This window comes from Sylvia atricapilla, chromosome 3 (genome assembly GCF_009819655.1).
Source record: "Sylvia atricapilla isolate bSylAtr1 chromosome 3, bSylAtr1.pri, whole genome shotgun sequence".
Taxonomy (NCBI): domain Eukaryota; kingdom Metazoa; phylum Chordata; class Aves; order Passeriformes; family Sylviidae; genus Sylvia; species Sylvia atricapilla.
In genome coordinates, this window is record NC_089142.1 from 58317689 (window position 1) to 58338080 (window position 20392).

The 20392-nt window shown below is 36.8% G+C and overlaps 1 protein-coding gene across 1 annotated transcript in view; it reads right to left on the minus strand.

Annotated features, from left to right (window-relative positions):
* SYNE1 (spectrin repeat containing nuclear envelope protein 1) overlaps positions 1 to 20392 on the minus strand; it is a 286213-nt gene that overhangs the window by 130041 nt on the left and 135780 nt on the right. The window contains exons 55-69 of the mRNA XM_066315491.1: positions 19240 to 19417; positions 17029 to 17211; positions 15372 to 15515; positions 14893 to 15048; positions 13050 to 13214; positions 11770 to 11942; positions 10796 to 10949; positions 10513 to 10656; positions 8147 to 8311; positions 6518 to 6835; positions 5621 to 5776; positions 4789 to 4959; positions 3676 to 4002; positions 2292 to 2444; positions 825 to 992 (exon numbers count right to left, since the gene is read on the minus strand). Of these exons, the coding sequence (XP_066171588.1) occupies positions 825 to 992; positions 2292 to 2444; positions 3676 to 4002; positions 4789 to 4959; positions 5621 to 5776; positions 6518 to 6835; positions 8147 to 8311; positions 10513 to 10656; positions 10796 to 10949; positions 11770 to 11942; positions 13050 to 13214; positions 14893 to 15048; positions 15372 to 15515; positions 17029 to 17211; positions 19240 to 19417 (2755 nt within the window). The remainder of the gene's footprint in view (positions 1 to 824; positions 993 to 2291; positions 2445 to 3675; positions 4003 to 4788; positions 4960 to 5620; positions 5777 to 6517; positions 6836 to 8146; positions 8312 to 10512; positions 10657 to 10795; positions 10950 to 11769; positions 11943 to 13049; positions 13215 to 14892; positions 15049 to 15371; positions 15516 to 17028; positions 17212 to 19239; positions 19418 to 20392) is intronic.

Here is a 20392-nt window from a genome sequence, read left to right on the forward strand (position 1 = left end):
AGACTGCTCAGACCCCAAGACTGTGCTTAATCTTCATTTGTTGCATGCTCTTCAGGGCTTCTCCAGCTTCTCTTGTGTCTAGTAATGCAAATTAAATCTCATGCTGAATCATATCTCACTCCATAACCTCTTTCACAGCGGGCAGTTCTTTCCATTGACTTTGGTGGAGCCAATTTCTTATGTAATGAGGTTACTTAAAGAATAACACACCAATCACAAATAATTTAAAGACTTCAATATCTGCCATTGAAATCTCTGTTTCAGGTAGTGGAAGGTTGGATTTTGCTCTTTTATCTTCTAGAAAGCATTCACTATCAAGGTATTAAACTAACAGCAACCGTAACAACACCTTGAATAAAAGCAATGGAGAAAGTTCTACAACCTAATAGAATAACCTGGAATTGGAACAACCTAATAGAGGTACCTCTAGTTTCTGCACATTCTTCTCCACTGCTGTTTTATCAACCACATTCAATTTGGTGATCACCTTTCTAAAGGTCTTGTTAGCTGATCCATACCAAGAAAATTTTAAATTTTTTTTTTCAACCTTAAAAGTGCTAGAGCAAAAAATACCTCAGGAGTAAAATGTCAAAAATCCAGTTTTTGTGGTTAATTTCCTAGGAAGTCTCAGGGAAAACATGACACAGAATTCAGAGCAGAGTACAACAAAACCCTTTGTGTAAATGCAGTTTCATCCAAGAAACTATGCTTATTTATACAGCAGTAAGAGAAATAAAATAGGGGAATGGCAAATAGAGCTCTGGAGTGGAGACAAAAGAGAAAAATTCTATTTTACAAAGGAAGATCATCAGTAGCAAACCCACCTTGTGGTTAGCTAGTTGCTGAGTGATTATTTCAAGATTGTTGCTTTCCATGAGGTCAGGGCTCGCCAATCTGCTGGACATATGTAATAACCATTTCTCCCCTTCTTGCAAATCGCTATTGTAATCTTCATGTTCTTTTACTCTCACCTCTAAGGTTTCAACATATACCTGCAGGTCCACAATAACCAAAATTAAATTTTCAGGTAATTACAAGAGTTCAAAAAACAAACAAAAACCCACCAGGAACTTGAAAACAGAGTAAGAATTATCATCTAAATTTATATTCCTATGAGGGAATCTTATATGAATAGTCTGTAAAGGAAAACATCAAAAGACACTTTTATTCTGTGAATAGATTTCTGTGAATAATTACTTCTGTGGTACCGAGCGGTATTTTCACTCCAGATGAAATACCATACTTTGAAGACTGAGGAAAACACTTGAGAAAATGAACACTGCCAATTTGACATTAAGTTCACTAACAGTTATTACACACTCTTTGAGAGACTGTACTTCACCTTCCAAATGCTATGGCTGCTGCTTACAGCCTTTGCATGTACCTACTGCCTGTGTCTGTGATAGGCAAATTAAGGATGTACACACTGAGTTAAAAAGTATTTATTCTTTCCAGGAAGCTTCTCTAAATTTCAGCCACCAACATTATATCTAATGCAATGGACATAACTTTTTTTCTACAGATCAGAGGCGTGTATTTAAACTAAAAATCAACCTTGAAAAATAAAATCATCTCCTATTGGGGGATGGATTGGCAATTAAAGCTGCCTAGGTCAAACGTAAGTACTAACATGGTTTGCAGAGCTTATCCTTGTTAGGAGTATAAACTATTAAAAGCTTTAGGAGTAATCATACTTTAGGATGTATTTAGAAGCATTAGACCTTTCAAAGTACTACATACATATGGACTACTGAATCAGTGTTAATTAATAATGTCCTTGCTGAATTAAATGATATCCATCTTGCAGTTTATTTTCTCTGATGCCTTTTATTCAACAACTAAACTAAACAGTGTTTGTGCACATCAAGCAGAAACAAGAGAGAGTATAATCTATGGGTATCTGTCCCTTCAAGAAATAATTTATTCAAAATTCTATTAAATGCTTTTAAAAGTAGTAACAATAACACAGACTAGTCACTGATACATATCCCCTTAGTGTTACAGAACACAAACAGTTCACCTGCCACACTCAAAATTCATTTCAGCTACTCTGGTTAGATTTATTTATTTAGTTTTTTCCATATTCAAAATCTGCCTGTCACTTCAGTCCTCCCTCTAAAAAAAATCAAAAACCAACCCCAAAAAAAACCCCAACACCACACAACACCACAAGTAATTAAAGGTAGCTGGTTCTTTGTACGGACGTGAAAGCATGAAATAAATAGTTAATTTCTTAAAGAGGGGTAAAAATATAGCAAGTTGTAAGAACCCTGAGGTTTCTCCCTTTTTACCTTCGTTTTGCTGCAGAGTTCCTGGTAACTGCTCTGAAGGTCCTGAATGTTGTTCTTTAGAGTGACATCATTCACCAGATCACAAAGTGCTTCACCCTTTTCAATCACTGACTTTATTGAAGACTCATGAGACAGAACAGTCTGTTGTATGGACTACAATACAAGCAAGAATTAAAATATATGTACTGATCACTTGAGATGTGTTTCACTAATTTCCCTTTGATCTGATGCACAGCCTTCTACCATGGATTATATATATCATCCTTTCCAGACAGGTATCCTTTCCTTTTTTCACCAATGCAGGATTCTGTTTCTCAGCCCTGCTCTAAGACAACAACTTGGCACACACCCAAAAACAACTGCTCCTTTTGAGTGGCTAGTAGCATGACTGACAGTCTGGAGCTGGTGAAGCAAAGGGAGTTCACCTGTATGAAGTGGCCAGTGCTAGGGACAAAATTTTTTCAGAGGAACAAATTATAAAAACAGGTCAGAAAGCATCACGAAAGACATCCCTTAAAGAGATGGTGTGTGATGAGCGCCTAGCACTGTACTCCAGAGACTACAACTCCCCAGACATGTAGAAAGCAAGCATACAGCTTTGACATACAACTTCAAGCAGGGAAGCAGGCAAGGGGTACTCGGCAGCTTTAGTGATGAAGCCTTGAAGCAATGTAAGGTACTGCTCAGCAATACCCAAAACATTGGTTTGTTGGCAACATTCTTTTTAGCCACAAATGTAAAGCACAGCACTGTATGGGCTGCTGTGAGGAGAGTTAACTCCACCTCAGCCAGGCACAGTACACATTTCATGAAGCATCTGTAATCCTTGAGTATTGTACAAAAACATCATTAGAAGAAGAAATGGGGTTTGTTAGCAAATTTTCTACTCATTTTTGTGACTGGAAAATAACCCCAAAAACTTCAGTAAAATCCTAAAAAAACTTGGGAGGTGATAGCAGCTGTCTGGGATATTAGTTGAGCTGGGACATCCATCTTTAACCAGAAAGCTGATTAAGTCAATGTAAACAGTGACAATGTCTGAAGTCAAGAAAGACCAACTGATCTCTAGGTTCACTTCAACTGCAATCACCTCTGTTGAGATCAATGCAATTACTCGTATGTGTACTCATAAGGAATTTTACTTCATTACAAGAAATTTTCAGATATGGAAGCCTTTTTACGATGTTCACATTTCAAATCCAGGGGCTCAGTCTGGTTTGTAGTGGCAGGTATTATGCATGTTTTCATTGATGCTGATTGGAACATCCAGATCAGAAACATCTCATGTGCTTATTGAAGAAACTTGGATACCTGATCAGAGGATTTACTGAGAATCTCTAGATTAGAATCAACTCAGTAGTACTGTGAGATAACCCCTTTTTACCTTGTATTTGGACAACTGTGCCTTTTTCTCATAGAGTTCACTCTTTGGCTCCACAGGAGCATGTAAGATGGCTTGGTGCTCCATGACCCACTGAGTCTGGGCCTTATACTTGTCTGAGAACTCCTTTACCAGCTGAAGACACTTCTCTGAAGTCATGTGCTCTTTTCTGATGGAGCCAGCCAGCTCTTCAAGCTGTTCCACGTGATCTCCAATTTCTTTTCTCAGCTGGTCAACTTCGTTTTCTTCCATGTATTTTATAGCTCGCTCCCCCTTCTCACGGGCTGATTTCAGTAAACTGTGGCCTATGTCCATATCACTCAATAGCATCTGTGAAGGAAATCTTGGTTAACAGAAAATGTATGAAAAAAATTGTCCTTTTTAAACTTTACTACAGACACAGAAAGAATTACTAGGGAAAATGAGCAAACTTCTCAGTACAAAATTGCCTGGAGTTAAGGTGTGTCAAGCTAGAATGAAGCAGATAAAGCAAATACAAGCCCTGCACTGGGCTTGTGAATTTAAGCAGAAACTGAGGGCTTCCACGAGAGCATCTGTACTCCAAATTCTGGAACAGATGAAAGCTTTCCCTTAGCGTATTATGTTTAAGCTGTTTAAGCTGCAGGACACATGAGAAGCTCATCTACAACTTTTGAGATGAAACATGAGTGTTTCAATGAAATAGGAGGCACTTCTTGCCACAGGACATAGGAAATATACAGTGCACAAAAAAGTATACTTGTGGGGAATTTGGAATATGGGAATTTATTTTAAGTTTTAACCTAACATAAAACAGATATAAGCAAGATCCTTCCTTATGGTAGGATAGGACTATTATTTAGGACTATATTATTTAGGAATATTTGCCATATTATTTCTTTACTTTAATAACAAATTTATAGAACTATCTATAAGCTTTAATAACTAACTTTATTTCATTAGCCAAACTATGGTCTAACGAGATGTGATAACATAAAGTTTTGTACTGTCTGGTCTTATCCCATTATCTTCTCTAAGCAAGGTAAACTCAGAACGTAGAGCAGCTGTTAAGATGCAAGTTAAAATACAGCCTCCTGTTTGGGAACAAAACCAAAAATTGCATTTAGAAAGCTGTACCTCTAGTTTCTGCACTTTTTTCTCCATTACTGTTTTATCAACCACATCAAATTTGGTGATCACATTTTTGAAGTTCTTGTTAGTAGCTCCATACCAATTTGTGTAAGCACTAAAAGACAATTCTGACTCCTCCATACAGCGTATTTCTTCTTCCAGAAACTTCACTTGTTCCTTCAAACAAATACGGAGGGTAGGGGGAAGAAACAAGGAGCAGCCAGATGTTTATCATTGCTACTGGTTTATATAACAATAAATTGCTATTTATTAAAAAAATCTACTATACAAAGATAAAAAACTATAGGCTTTGAGTTATTTCATAAATAGTGGGTAATTCTTACAGGGCTCTTGTCAGGGTCTACAAATGGCAATCACCAATGTTAAAACTGAACTAATACTAAACACTGGCAATGCACTTACATTTTGAACTTTGAATTGTGACTTGTCATTACAGGCAATCACTACTTAAAAGTAACCTGAAGACTGCACCTTACCAAATCAAATTTTTCTCCATAGTAATTGGCAGCCTAAGAACATTTCTCTAGAGGTCAATTAGCATTCAAAAATACTTTATTCTGAATTTCTCTCCTGAAACTATCGAATAAGATAGTGATAGGGCTTTCTCCTTTATTATCCTGATTATGTTTCTATAATACAATTAATCCAATGAAATCTATGTGTATATGTATATGTATATATATGTGAATGTTATGCTATTGAGTCTACAATAATGAATAGACTCTGATAAAGTCTAATTACAAAAGCCTGTTTGTATTTGCTTCTTAAATGGCAATTTATGATATTGAAAAACAATGAACTAGTCTTCATCACTCACCAAGACATGAAGAAGAAGGGTTTGGTAGCGAGATGTAAGCTGTGTAGCCTGACTTCCCATTCTACTTGCAGTGAGGTTTTCTTCTAGTATTTGCTGAGCCAATACCCCAACTTCCTCTACATCATCTTTGTAGATTGTAATGTCTTCATGCCACTTCTATGAGAAAGAAATTATCCCTTATATGACTGAGTCAAACATCTTAAACTATCAGGAATTTAACTGTAACTAAGTGAGGAAATCATTGAAAAGGAAACCAAATACAATTGTTGTGGTAAACAACAATTTACAGCTGGAAAATAAACCAGAACCTGATGGAAGTTATTGCAACAAATATGCTGGAAAGATTTTCATCCCATACATTGCATTTCATTACAATAGATTCAATACCTTTTGTCATTTTTTCCCCCTTGAAAAATAATAGTAGAAATGCAATCTGGACTTCTATAGATTTCACCTGAAGTTTTGAAGATGACTGTAAAGTGTAACCTGTCTTCAAATCTGCTTCCTGTGTTTATTCAGAACCATGTCTTCTCATTCCAGTGGTTAAAGGAGAATTATTACATCAACACAGTGGAGACTTTATAACACAGTTGGTCACATTTTACACTTGTTACCGTATTAATTCTTTTTCATTCCACTGCCTATCTTGTACTCAGTTACATCTTCACACACTACACAACATATGAATTACGGATCTCCCTGCAAGATTTCAACATTGTTATAGCCATACCTCCACCAGTAAAATGGGAGGATTTAAAGGCACAAAGCTCTCTTGGATCCATCATTTTAGTCGCCAACTCAAAGCTTGTTCTCATTGTTCTCACAGTGCAACCAGGAATTGACATGGAAATCTCATAAAGTATTGTGTTTAAGAAATGCCTTAAATATATTCTTTACCTTCATTTGTTGAAGCTGCATTTCCTTTGTTGCTCTACTAGATCTCCTCCCAGTCCTGATAGCAACTTTCTCCTCCAGGTTTGTTAACCAGTCATTAACCTTCTCAAATTTTTTCTCCATTAACCTTAGTTTGCTCACAGTGGCATTTAATTGGCTTCTTGCTTCAGAAAGCCTGTGCTGATAAACTTGCCAATCCTGCTGTAAGGATTCCAGGGCTCTGTCTTCTATCTGGGGAATACCCCAGGGAATCACTTCCTCTCTGGCATGGACAGCAGCATTCAATAATGCTTGTCCCTCTGCACAGTGGACCTGCAGCTCCTGTAAAGGCAGAGTTGGTTACATACTCTACAGTGACAGCTTTCATTCACGCATGGCCAAAACCCCCTTGGTTCCTCTGAAGACAGCTGAGCATTCCCTTTAGTTATCTATGGTTAAACATATATTAGAGAGAGCCTTTCCTCTAATAACACCATGACAGTATGCTCACTTACAAAGCACACCAATGAATGAGTATTATCACTATTACTGACAACTGAACTGCAGAAAATTATTGACAAAGCATGCATTAAATTCTTTCCTCTCCTGCCAAGTTTCCAAGTTCTGAAACACTGGCTGCCTGAGCCAGCATGGCATGGATGGAATCCATTCACTACAGCATAAATTCAAAAATTTCCAGACTGTAAGACTGATTCTAAAATTGAATCTCTTTAAAAACAGCAGCTTCAATCTTCTAAAATAAACCAACCTATTTATTTTTACATTTGTTTGAGACCGCACTGCAGACTAATTTTTGATACCCTCTTCTGGACATATATGGCATTTTCATGCTTATTAGCACTTAATCAGAAAGTAAAAAGTGATTCCATCTCATTAGAAAGGATAACAAGGAATTTACCTTAACAAAACACAGTTGTGTTTCATCGCAGATTTCACTTGAGATACATATCCAGATTTTCAAAAAGGGTTTTACAGAGTGACTATAATGAGCAGAAATTTATGCAGACTCCCTGATCATACAAAGACCCTCTCAGTATCCTGAATAAGGTAGCGAATATTTAATATCTCACGTACATACTTTGTGCTCCGTCAACAATAGGTATTAAAGCATTTTAAGTCAGCTTAAGATAGCAACTGGGGAATTACTGAAGCACTATGGGTTCACTTTTCACTTTCACTGAAGTAAGTCAGTGGTAGTCTTCCCACCTCACTATAAGAGACAGCCTGCATGACTGGAACTGCCTGAAAGCAGTTCAGGTGCACCTGCACTGTCAGCAATAAAAGATGGAACACCAATGAAAATACTTTCATATTTTATGAAACATGCAGGGAAGAGAAGAGATAGACCAACATCTAACAAAAATTCAGTACTTTCAAGAAAGGATTAGTATGTGCCTAGATTTCATTCAAGGCTCGACACTTCTTTCCAGAAATGAGCAAGAATATTTCCACTACCTTTATTAGTTTCACTTTTCAGCAACAAAGTGTTCATATACTTGAAATGCAATTTCAAGTGGTTCTCAAGACAATTTTTGTCTGGCAGTAAATGTTATTCTCTTACTATACCACCATATTCTGTTAGTATACCATCACAGGATTTTTTTTTTTCTTAGGTTATCACACATCACATACCTGTAAATCTCGGAGTGTTACCTCCTGTTCCTGGGCATCACCATCAAGATGTGATAAACAGTCAAGTTTTTCCTGCTCCTTCTCCAGCCATATTTCAAAAGCCTTCAGATTTCTTTGGTATTCTTGGTGTAATGTAAGCAGTCCTTCAGCTTTTGTTACAGCCTCCTGCATGTGAAAATATTTACAAATATGTATACGTATCTTAATGTATTGTCAAATAAAGAGAACATAAACCCCAGCCATCCAGCAAGGGAAAAGGTTTGTATCTGATGCTGTACTTTCCAAGAATTCAAGAGTACTTGAATCCTGAAGATTACTTAATTGATTACAAGGAAAGAGGGAGCACATGAAGGGGTAAAAATACTTCTCCCAGAAGGTAAGCTTATAAATTCTGAGATTTGGAGTTTTGATCTGGGATTACGTTTAAATAACACCTCAGTGTCTAATAGCAAAAGAACTGATTTTTATCACAATTTAAATTAACTTTGCTGAAGTGATTAATAAGCATATGAGCTTAGAAATGGCTTTTTTTTTTTTTTTTTTTTTTTTTTTTTTCCCCCAAATGGTATTGGAATACTCTATTAGGAGTATCTACTGTCTTATGTTTGAAGATATTTGCAGGCAGTCCCTACAGAGCACAGTAAGAAACAGATTACAAGTCTTCTGTGTATGTGGGTGAGCAACTTACAATAATTTCAGCACTAAAATATTACCATACCTGGAGTACAGAAGGAAAGGTGTCATACACTGGCACAAGATTCGTCTAAGTGCATGAAAAATATACTACATGCAATTCAATCCTCTAAGAAATTACGGGAATGGGAAACCAAGTTCTGATGGAGACAAGACAGGCTGCATTTGAGAGCAGCAAGCTCACATAAGGACAAACACTTTAATAAACCTATGAACTACTGTCTGCTTTACCTCTTACTTCTAACAGGTCTGTCTAGTAGGGAGAAAGGAGGAAAAGAGGAGTCTTATAAAATCTTTTACAAGGCTTGTCCATGCCCAGAACTGGGAAGGGGAAAAGGGAGACCAGTTTTTTGCCTCCCAGCAGGGGATTAGAAAATTACCAGTCTTGGTCTGCCCAGACATGGGCCATAAACCCTCGGAGAATCTTGTCACATTTCCTGCCTGGCCAGAGGATTAGTAAAAGATTTGAACATTCCTTACTTTCTAGCTTTTTGCTTTGAACTTTGAATTCCTTTCTAAGGGTTGATTGCACTCTTGATACTTAACACCATCACCACAGTTGGGAACAGGTAAGATCAGTCATCTGGGATATTAGGTGGAAGAGAAAGAAGGAATGCTTCTTGCTACATGGGGTAAGATGTACAGAACTCTTGCCTCTGTGAGCCACCATCCATTTCTTATTGTTCCCATGCAGTTGCTCAAGCTAAGCAAACATAGGCAGCCTGTATAGCTTTGTGCAGGAGAAAAAGGTAAAGACTAGGGAGTCCCATGCTAACAGGAATAGTTGGTATTTACCAGTGTTTCCTGAGACTTATGTATCTCTTTGGCAAATCTGAGCAATTTTAGCCACTCAAGGTCAAAAGAAAGACAGAGCATGACATTCTTTGCAGTTGTGGAAGAGAGGTCCACAAAAACCTGAATGAATCACTTATGTGTTTGAAAAACTGAATTTTGGCGGAATATTGAATTTTGTCAGTCTACATGACAAAGGCATCACTGAGACAACAAAATTCAATTTTACTACATTGCTGTCCTGAAGCAAAATTGGCTGTCTGAGCATGCATTAGTCATTATTTAACTATCACAGAAGAACTTGGGCTAATGAAGGTAATCGCCTAGCTTTAAATCTCTCACCAGGTCTTTTATTATTTCTTTTTTACCTTTTATCTTCCCTAAACCCTATTCTGATCTTAATCTATGTCCTGATATTTTCCAGATATACAATATCAATATTTTTCAGTAAATGTAATGCTTATCACACTTGTGTCAGTTTACTTGCTAATAAAGTTTGTGTTCTTTAATAAAATCTCTGTATCTGTTAACCATTTGTGACTGTTAAAATTTGCAAACATACACTTATGCAAATCACAGTTTCGAAGATTTTTTCCAACATTTCAGTCACAATGGGTAAAATTATATCTGTACTGAAATCAATGAACCTTTTGACATGGAGTTCCTCAGAATATTCTCTTGATTTTTAGAACTCTTCTGAAAGATCTGAAGCCCTGTACAGGAAGATAGATTTATCAATCACCCTAGTAGGTTTCTGTTACATTAAGTTACAGCTGTCCCCAAGCTTTTAATCCTCACTTAACTGTAAAATAAATGATCAATGAAAAGGTTATGTTCCTTGTTGCCAACTAAACAAGGAGTGCTATGAAGAAGAACTGTACCTTTGTTCTTTCTTTGAGGAACTTATACCTCTCCTGAAGGTCTTGCAGCTCAAGCTGAGCAATGTAATGCTCAGCCATGCCCTTTCCTTTCACTTCAATGGTCTCCAACAGGCTGTTATGACTCAACACCTCTTCATTGAGTAACTGCAAAATAGGTAAGGGGTAGAACACATAAGGGGCACCATTAAAACATACCACAGATTAATCTTGCAGTTAGATAGTTTGTTTTATTTCCTCTAAGGTGTTACGGAATTGTTGATGGTTTGTTGTAAATCAAACACACCTTTGCTTTGCTAAGGGCAGCTGTTTTTTCCCTCAGTTCAGCACATTGCCTTTCAGAAGCGTTCATACTTGCTTCTACTTTTTCCATCCACCTGGAAAACTGATTAACGTCTTCCTGGTAACTTGTCCATTTGGAGAGAGCCCCTTCCAGTTGACTGTAATTTAAAAATACATATTTTTTGTCATAGTGGAAGTTCCCATGCTATTTGAGCAGTGAGATGTAGTCATATAGAGATATTCTAGACTGTATTTATGAGAGAGATACATCACAAGATAAGCAATCTCTTAAAATCTCTTAGAAATTAAGTTTTCCAAACCTGGGATATTAAGTAGATCTGTAATTTATGTAGCTAGCTGACATGTTCTAGGTTTAGTAAATAAATTTCAATTGAAACCAGAAGACCCAGAAATCAGAAATTTTCTGTCCCTTTACCTATATTCAAAAGTTGCTGCATTCTAAAGTTTAATTACCTTTGTTACCTTTAATATGAAATATTTGCAACTAATGATGCTGCAACAAAGAAACCTCCCTTTTTTCCTTTATATTTCTTTATTCTATCACTAGGAGCAGCACTATTGGATCCTGTAATTTACAGTATGTTCTTTGGAATGCTAGCAAGTGGAAAACCAGGCAGGATCTTGACAGAGCAACCATTAATGTCCACGAAAAAATCTGCTCATCTCTGAGAAAGTTTCAAAGCATCAAGTGCAACACAAAGTAAAATATTCAAGAATATGAAATGGAATCCTGTTTTAAGAGTAAATTGACAATAAAGTGTTAATAAATCTTAGATCCCTCTCTGTTTCCTCCCCTTCTTCTACTTCAAATGACTGTATCACAACTTCTAGACCCAAAGTGTTTGGCATATGCAATTATTTTACATGAATTTGATTCTTGTAGCCATAAAATTACTTTTCAAAAGTCCAGACAGTGCTTTGTTTGCAGCATCATTCTGCATCTCACTCCGTTTTTACCTCTTGCACTGGATACAAGCAGACAGAAGAGAAGCCCAGCTGTCCTTCAGATTTTGCAATTGGCCTTCAATCACTGGTACTCCCTCCAGAGAAGTATTTTGCAGAACAGCTTCTCCTCTTGTCAGAACAATTTTCATCTGGACTTCTTTTTCTTGTTTCACTGCTAGTAGGCCCTTAGAAGTGAGTGGATATATTTTATTTTTATCATTACCTGGACATGAATATTCTAACTAGCTTTAATGGAACATGACCTGATCATATTTAGCAGCTTGTAGTGAATTGGAAAATGGACAGTGGGGTTCACAGCTGGGCTTTGCAAACGAAAGTGACTTTGAATGGGTAGGTTCAGGCTCTTAAAAAACACCTTAGTTGACATGGAAATTTTCATGGAATCTGTGCAGGTACTTGGAGTCTATCAGAGAAGGTACTGTCCAGTGAAAAGGCTGACATTCCAAAGGAAACATCACTCAGATGGAAAATAGGAGAATTCATTCATAGAGACAAGAAGATGTAATGACAAAGCTCTTCTACAGGGCTGAAATACAGTTCTACCACTCCAGGATACATTTGCAACAGGAAGGTATCAACAAATAAAATCTGTCATCCCTAGCTGAAGCTAGGGACTGTGAGCTGGAGCTGTGCAGTTGCTAACTCTCAGTATGTTGTCATGAAAAACATGAAAGCATGAACCCAAGAGATTCAATGAACAAAAGCCAAAACGTAATTCTAGCATTATGCTACAATCTTTTGCTTTTTGACCTATCCTTATAATTTTGAATATTTTTGGCTCAGAATCCAAGGCATCAATAAAATAAAAAGTACTGTCTTCTAAATAGTGCCCTTTAACATTATTGAGTTCTGTTATCAACAGATGCTATTTTCTTAACTGTATTCACCATTTTAAAAGCAAACAATTATAGGAAAAGATCTGGTGAATCGACTGTATTACCTGTAAGGTCTAGGAATATATACTGGAATGTACTGAACTAACAGAAGTGACTATCCTACTTCTTCCATTCAACCTTCATCAGCCACATGACATCTTTTGAGTATTTCAAGAACTTTAATAGATGCATTCTCCATTAAGGTCCTTATCTACTTCTTAGAGAAAAGTTCTAATAATGAGCTCTTTCAGCTACAAAAGGAGTTATGTTTTCAGAAGTTAACTGAAAATCAGTATCTGAGCAACAGTTAGACTAATATGCAACACCTAAGTATCCTATACTTGTATTCTTTATATAGATCTAAAAAGAGCAGGTTTTGGACTCTTCCTTCCATACCTCTAGTTTTAACATCCGGCTGTCCAGAACACTCTTGTCTGCAGTAGGATGACAGTAGGAATCCAGCATGTGAACTGCATCATCAACCCAGTCCTGGAGGTCCTTGACACTCTGTGAGAACTGCTGGTGCTCTGCTACAATCCTATCCATTCTGGAAACTTTCTCCTGCAATTCATACAGCAATTAGTGCCAGCAGCTATTTCAAGGATCACCAACTCCCCATACCAACTCATGGACTTCAGAATGAGTCTCATCAACTATTCACAGAAGTTTACTTCATACACTGGTAATTACAAGTGCATTTAAGCACAGAATTACTTTTACATACACACAGAAATTAATTGTCCAAACATAAAATACAAATGAAAAATTCAGAAATGTAGTTTTTCATTCTCCATATCTAAAGCTGCAGTTTTCTGGTTTCACTTTTTCTTAAAAATCTGGTAAATCACATCTAAACTCCATGTCAGTGTTGCAATGGAAGCTAACTTGTGAAATTGGCCAGTACAAGGAGAGATTTAAGCCTGAGAAGCTACACCACTGCAGCAATATTACTTTGTTGATATTTGGAAAATACCTGTTTTCCTCAATGACTCTCACTGGTAAAACCATTCTTCTGAAAAATCACTGACATGCACACAAATCAAAAACAAATGCTGAAGTTACACTGCTAAAAGGCTTGAGGTGAACAAGAATACAGGCCAGACTGTGCTTTTTCCACTGTGAGAGGGAGCTGAATTCAAGTCAATGTAGCGGGCTTTGGAAGTTACATTGGGAGAGGGATCTTTCTCAAGATCCATGGCTATTCAAAAAGTTTCAGGATTTCTCTAATAGGCTGGGTCATATGTATCCTGCACCTTGGATGACTCCTGCTCATCCTGACATCTCCTGCAAGTTCTGCTCACATTAGCATTCGCTAGTAAGTCATGCATCTTTCATTACTCATTTTGCAGACATGAAATTTTATTATGGCCATGTATACAACCATTTTTAGTAAGTCAAAGATATGCTTTATGATTGTTACTTCTACAGAAGAAGAAGGAATTGCCAAAGTTGCAAACCCTTAAACACAAATACTTTCTGAATTGACTTGTTATTCCAAAACATATTTCCTGTACCCTTAATCATTCTAGTTACTGCAGCAACTGTATGCCTATATCAAGCCTTCTTCATGACATGAACTTTGAGAAAAATAATAGTCTTAATGTGGAGGCTTCCTTATTTGTCTAAACTAGAGAGATGGTAGAACTATTAAGTGGTGAAGTATGTGAAGCACTGATCAAAAAAAGTTATGTTAAACTCAGTTTTTGGTCTGATGGTTTAGAATTTAGCCTATGCTTCCCCTTGAACATTCAAAAGCAGCTTGAGAAGTAAATTTTTTTTAGGAGACCAATCTAAAACTTTTAGGTGAAAATAGTTACAATGCCAATAATCATCATTACAGGATCAGACAAAATAACAACTTGTCTGCATTCTGTTTTCTAAAAAAACCCCACCACTGCTAATTTTTGAAAAGTACCTCTTTCAGATGCCACTTATTACAAAACTAAAATATCTTCAGTGCTTGAAAGTATAAAAATCAAGTCTGATTATTGTACTATCAGGTGGGGTTTACTTCTTAATCACTATACTTTTAAATAATAATTAGAAAAAAAAATCACAGTTACATTTTGTCAACAGTCCTTACTCTCCACTCCTAAAAGCCAATGTGAAAGACAGAACAGCTCAGACATATCACAGAGCAGGCAAGCCAGACAACTGCAGTGTTTTACATTTCAATCTTTATTTTTTCCCCACATACATCAAAGGAGTTGCTTCAGAGCACATACGCTGGATGCATTACCTTTGTCAGATTTCTTAGAGTAAGATACTGAGAAGACAACTGAGACACTCTGCGCATAAAGCTTTTGCTGACAGCTTGTTCTTCCCACAGCTGCTGAGCTTTCTCTTTTAGCCTGTTGAGCTGATGCTCGTGGCAGCTTATTTCCTCAAGGACAGACTGTAAAGCACAAGCACAGTAATAATAAGAGTGGGTGCAAGAAAGCAGGAAATAGAGAAGCATGAAAGTGCCATGAAAAATAGAAGTGACATATGGCAAGCTTGCTGAGAAAGGCACACCATACGGTTACAGCAATGGAGCAGCATGTCATCAGAAATGTAGAGATGCAAAACTTGATGGAACAGGATCATCAAACCTCAAAAACAGTTCCCATCTTATTTAGAGGTCAGGATGCTAGAATGATGAATCTTTTGTAAGTAGCCAATGAGGCCAGAAGGATGGGACAGGAAGGTCTGGCTGTGTTAAGAACCCTTTTAAGTCACCTGCAGCTTTTGCTGTTCTCTTTTCTTGGAAGGAAGATCATGGAGCCGACTGCTACTTCCTTGTACTATCTTCTCAGTTGTTGTCAGCCACTCCTGCAGAGGCTCAGCAGTTGCTTCGAAGTCCTTCATTTGGATCTTTAAGTTCTAGGAAGGCATGCAAATTTCAATGAATACTCCCAGTGCACTAGACATAACTAATTCACATGACGCAGACCAAGCAAACAAAAAGGATATATAATTGTAGGCAAATTATACACACAACTCTTCAAATAAATTGTATCAGCTCTGCCTGTTACTATCCCACAGGCACCAAAATAAAAGTTTGATAGGGCACACTTTTTAAAAGTGAAACAGAAGCAACAGTGTACTACACAGCTGAGAGTAGGCTGAAGCAAATTTCTTTTGACTAGAAAGCTTTACAGATGTTATGACTTAATCTAATCCAAATTCACATAATTAAGGCATTGTGAATAAAGGTTAATTTGGTATATGAGTTATCTAATATCTTACTTCACAGTGACCCCTTCTTAAATGAGATGTCACTGTTTCTAGGCAATTTCTAAATTCAACCCAGTCCTGGGGAACACTTCTAGTTATATTTGTTTTAGAGTAAAATTTTGGTCATAAGAAAGTGCATTAAAGGCATGCGAAGGCATTCCTTCAAGGCCTGCATACTTTTCTTGTAGGCTTATTCTGCATTATTTAATAAAAGAACATCTGAAATAATTCATGTGGAATATAAACCTGAACAGTATAGCTCCCATGCCTTAGTTATTTTAATCCTTTTTTTCCCTCAGACATATTTAGTTTTCTTTTCAGCTACATCTATATCACTTAAACATCCTAACAAAAAACTAAGCTTATGAGACTGAAAAATCCTTGACTCAAAAAGACTAACCTCTGAAAACATCCTCTTTCCATGGCAACCTTGAGATGAAGAAAGGTAAGTCTGAGAATTTTCTACCTGAGAATTTTCTTTGAAATTATTTCCTACATAATGCATTACGTGTATTTGAACTTTTTCTCACCTGTCTAGGCAGCATTGGTTTGAAACAAGAATGCCAAGGAACTTTAATTCTCTTCTGCTGTGCAGGGAATTTCAGATGAGACCTTTTTGACCCTAAAACCTATGACCTTTAAAAGTTTATGAGTTTAAGACATTCACCACCTTCTGGTTGAATTGTGAGTTCTGAACAGAGAAAGGCACTGGCATTTACTTAAAAAGTTGCTCAATTAAGTAAGTACATTTCACCTATTTGCAGTAAGAGAGACAACATTTACACACTCTACTGGGACTATTCAATAAGCAGCTGTGTCAGAAACTTGTACTAAAACAGTTTTTAAAAAAGAAAATGTGTTTTAGTAACCCAGTACATTTGATGAGACTACTGAATCTCAGCATCTGCTATCTTTGATTCAGAACAACACCCTTCTGCATGAAGCAGCCCACTTTAAGTGAAATCAGGTCATAAAGATAGCAGAAGTAAACAAAAGTAAAATGCAAGCAGAAGAATAAGACTTCTTGAAAACACCTATGTCTTAGTTCTGTCGCATAGTAAACACTCACAGATATATACAAAATCTAAACTGTGCTGTTTGAAACAGAAGCAAAGAGGAAATTTAGATCCAGTCTTTCTCACTGTGACTGGTTCAATACCTCCAAAGCAGATTTCTTCCGGTGGAGTGTGGTGATAAAATTTTTCCAATCTTCTTTAGCAGCAGCAGATTTGTCCTGAATAACTTTAGCCTTTTCCTCTGGTAAAACAGAGCACAGTAGTTCTCCTTTGGATGCCACCAGGTTTAGCTTTTGTTGCCCATTCTCACTTTCTGATAAGAATTCCTAAAAATAGTGATAAAAAAGCCATTGGGTGAACTTTGGGTCCCTATAAAGTCAAGCTGCTAGAAAACTTATCAGTGATGAGAGTTCACTGTTTCTGCTTGTTAGCATGCTAATGCGCCTTTCAGTAAATTCATTTCAAGATTGTTTGTATTGATGGGATTTAATAATAAACAGCCACTTGATCCAGAAATAAAAGTGTCTGAATAATGTATATATTAAGACTCTAAGATTACCTGTATTTTCTGCATTTCATGAGACAATTGTGAGTGATTTTGCTGGGTATTATATTCCCTTAAATATCCCTAGTTCAGAAAGTGATAAAAGTTTCATTTCAGGGAACCATTATCCTGACAGCTGTAACACAGGGGGCCCCTCAGATGCACACATGGACCAAACCCCTGCCCATGGGCAAGCTCCAGCTATGCTGGAATTGCCATGAGCATGTGGTGGTGTGGGCTGAGGCTCAAAACCTGACCAATGTCCAACCTGTGTGATTTATGCCTCTGTATCCTTAATTTACCTTCCCTGTTTAGAAGTATTTTTCTTCACAGAAATCTTGCACAGTGCTGGTATGCAAGAAATGTGTGGAAAAATGCAGCTGCAAGAATTATACAGAAATGTAGGGAAAGAGAAAGGTTTTAAAATTCCAATTTATTGGGATATTCTCTTTGTAACCTCTAATTATTAAAAAACTTTGTGAGCATTTAAGACTCAAAGAAATGTAGTAGTCTTATATAGAAATACTTTAAACTGTTACTATCATGACTATGTAATACACATAATTATTAGGTTACACCCATGCTCAGGAGTAATAGACTTGATGCCAAAATTATTAGGTCAGGTTCCTGATTCTGTGTTACACTAGAGGTCTTAGTGGAGAATACAAAGGGTCTTTTAACTTTGAGATACTTGGACTATAAATTCTGGCTATATTAAAATGAAAGATATTGGTGACCTAATGATGCAAAACATGCTAACAGACAGAATGTTAACTTTCAAGAAAAACAAAATTTTAGGTTTATACATGTTACCAAGACATCTTTAGAAGTCCTAAAGCAGTCCAAAGAAAGTTTAAAGTTTATTTCACCTAAGGCAGCTTTCACAGAGAGTGAGAACAATATCTTACATTATGAAGAGGCTGTGGTGATTACAAAAAAAAAAAAAAAATAATAATCCACTGTGGAAAAAACCCCAGCCTTGCTAAAACATTTATATTTAACCTAAAAAAATTAACCACGACTTTTCCTCCTTCTGAAGATATTCTCAACATGGTGCAGTCAAATATTTGATATATCAAGACAGCATTATTTGGGCTTTTAAGTAAACCACTTAAGCAAGAGAAAGTGACTCCACCAAAATGAGGAAGAAGTGATTTGGCTTTTGGTGTTTTCTGAGAAACAGATATGAATTTCATCTGTTATACTATCTATAAAGGTGTATCAGCCTCATTAAATAATTCTCATTTTGTTATTTTCAGTTAATTGATAGTTATATTCTATTAATAAAATTATTTCTTTCAATTGATTTATTAAAATATACTTTCAACTGTCATTCTTTCCCACAGAACTGTTTGGGCTTATTTTAGTTCTATGTGAAAAATATTCTTTTAAAATGGCTGCTCACAATGCATATAATTTAACTCTGCTCTTGTACCATAAGGACTCCACTTCCATACGTGATGAAAAACATTCACATAATTGTGAAATAACTCCAGGTACTAAGACTCAATTCTGGTATCATTCTGATTTTACAGTACTCTCCCACCTAAACCACATTTTTTTCCCCATTGTAAAAAAGAAACAGACAAGGAAAACTATTATGAGACAGAACTACTTACAAACTGTAGCCCAACAATTAAACTACACAAAACAGAAAACCAAAATTGTTTATTTCTTGGCAATGAGTCACCTTTAGTGTTAACAATAACAACATTAACAGAAGCAGTAATTAATCAAAGAAATTGATCTGAGCTGTACATGAAATCGATTTCTTCTCCCTTAGGCTAGCATTTTACTGCTATTAAGTTACCTGTATTTTCTGCAGACTGGCTGAAGCTTCACTGATGTTTTGAGGGACGTCAAAGCATTTGGCAGTGGTGACTCTTGCATTGACCAGCCACTGCTGAAAGTCCCTAAAAGCTGTCCGAAATCTTTGCTGCAGGATCTGCTCTTTGCTCTGACATCCTTTTGAAGCTTGCAGGCAGAGGCTGGGTTTATCATATCAGGGAGAAAGAAGAAAGCGAGGGAGGGAGGGAGGAAAGGCAGGACTCTGTTAGGTGACAATGCTATTATTTTGTTCTCTGAAACACAATGGTAAGGGTAGGTTAACCTGGATTCCTCCTACCAAATTTATGCACTTAACTGAGGCACCAGGAAATCCATTAGAAGCTTTCAGTTCTCAAAAGTGAAGTATGTAAATTGGGACATAGCTGTCACAGATATGACAGGTATAAGTGTTTCCAGAGAGTGACTCAGTGCACCTAAGCATCAATGTATTCTGCAAGCATCTTTCTCTCTCTAGGGAGCGGGCACAGGACTACAGCAAATAAATTCTAATTTCTGGGGCTCTGCTAAGTCCACAAGGTTATAAAGGATCAATCTGAGTCCACAAGGTTATAAAGGATCAGTCTGAGTCATCTCATCCTCCTGCAGCTACAGAAGCCGAAAGCTGTAACCTCTTACATGAAACAACAGAACCTTCTGTCTGAAATGCAGGTGTAACACTCCAAAGTAAATCAGAGTAACCTGAGAAAAGGCAAGAAAGCAAGAAAATGCTACCTTCCCTAGCTAGTTCCTGTTCCAAGAAACCAACTAAACAAAGAAGACTAACTTGAAAAACAAAAGTGAGAAAAATATCAGAACTAGCTGGTACAGCTCATTCTCCTTCAGACAAATAAGACATACTTCTACCTCACTTCTTTACAAGGACTCCTGTAATACATCAGGTATAGATGCACATTTAGGTTCAGCTGAGTTTAGTGGCATAGCCTGGCTTCGAGAAAAAATTACCACAAAAAATCAAATTACTACTTTGTATAACTTTTGTTGACACCAAAATCAAAATAATGACTCTAACTATTGCATATATCTGTCTCTAGTTCTAAAATTCTAATTAGTAATTCCGTAAAAGACAGCTCATCCACCTCCCACCTCCCCACGACACTAACTCTAAACAAGATGAA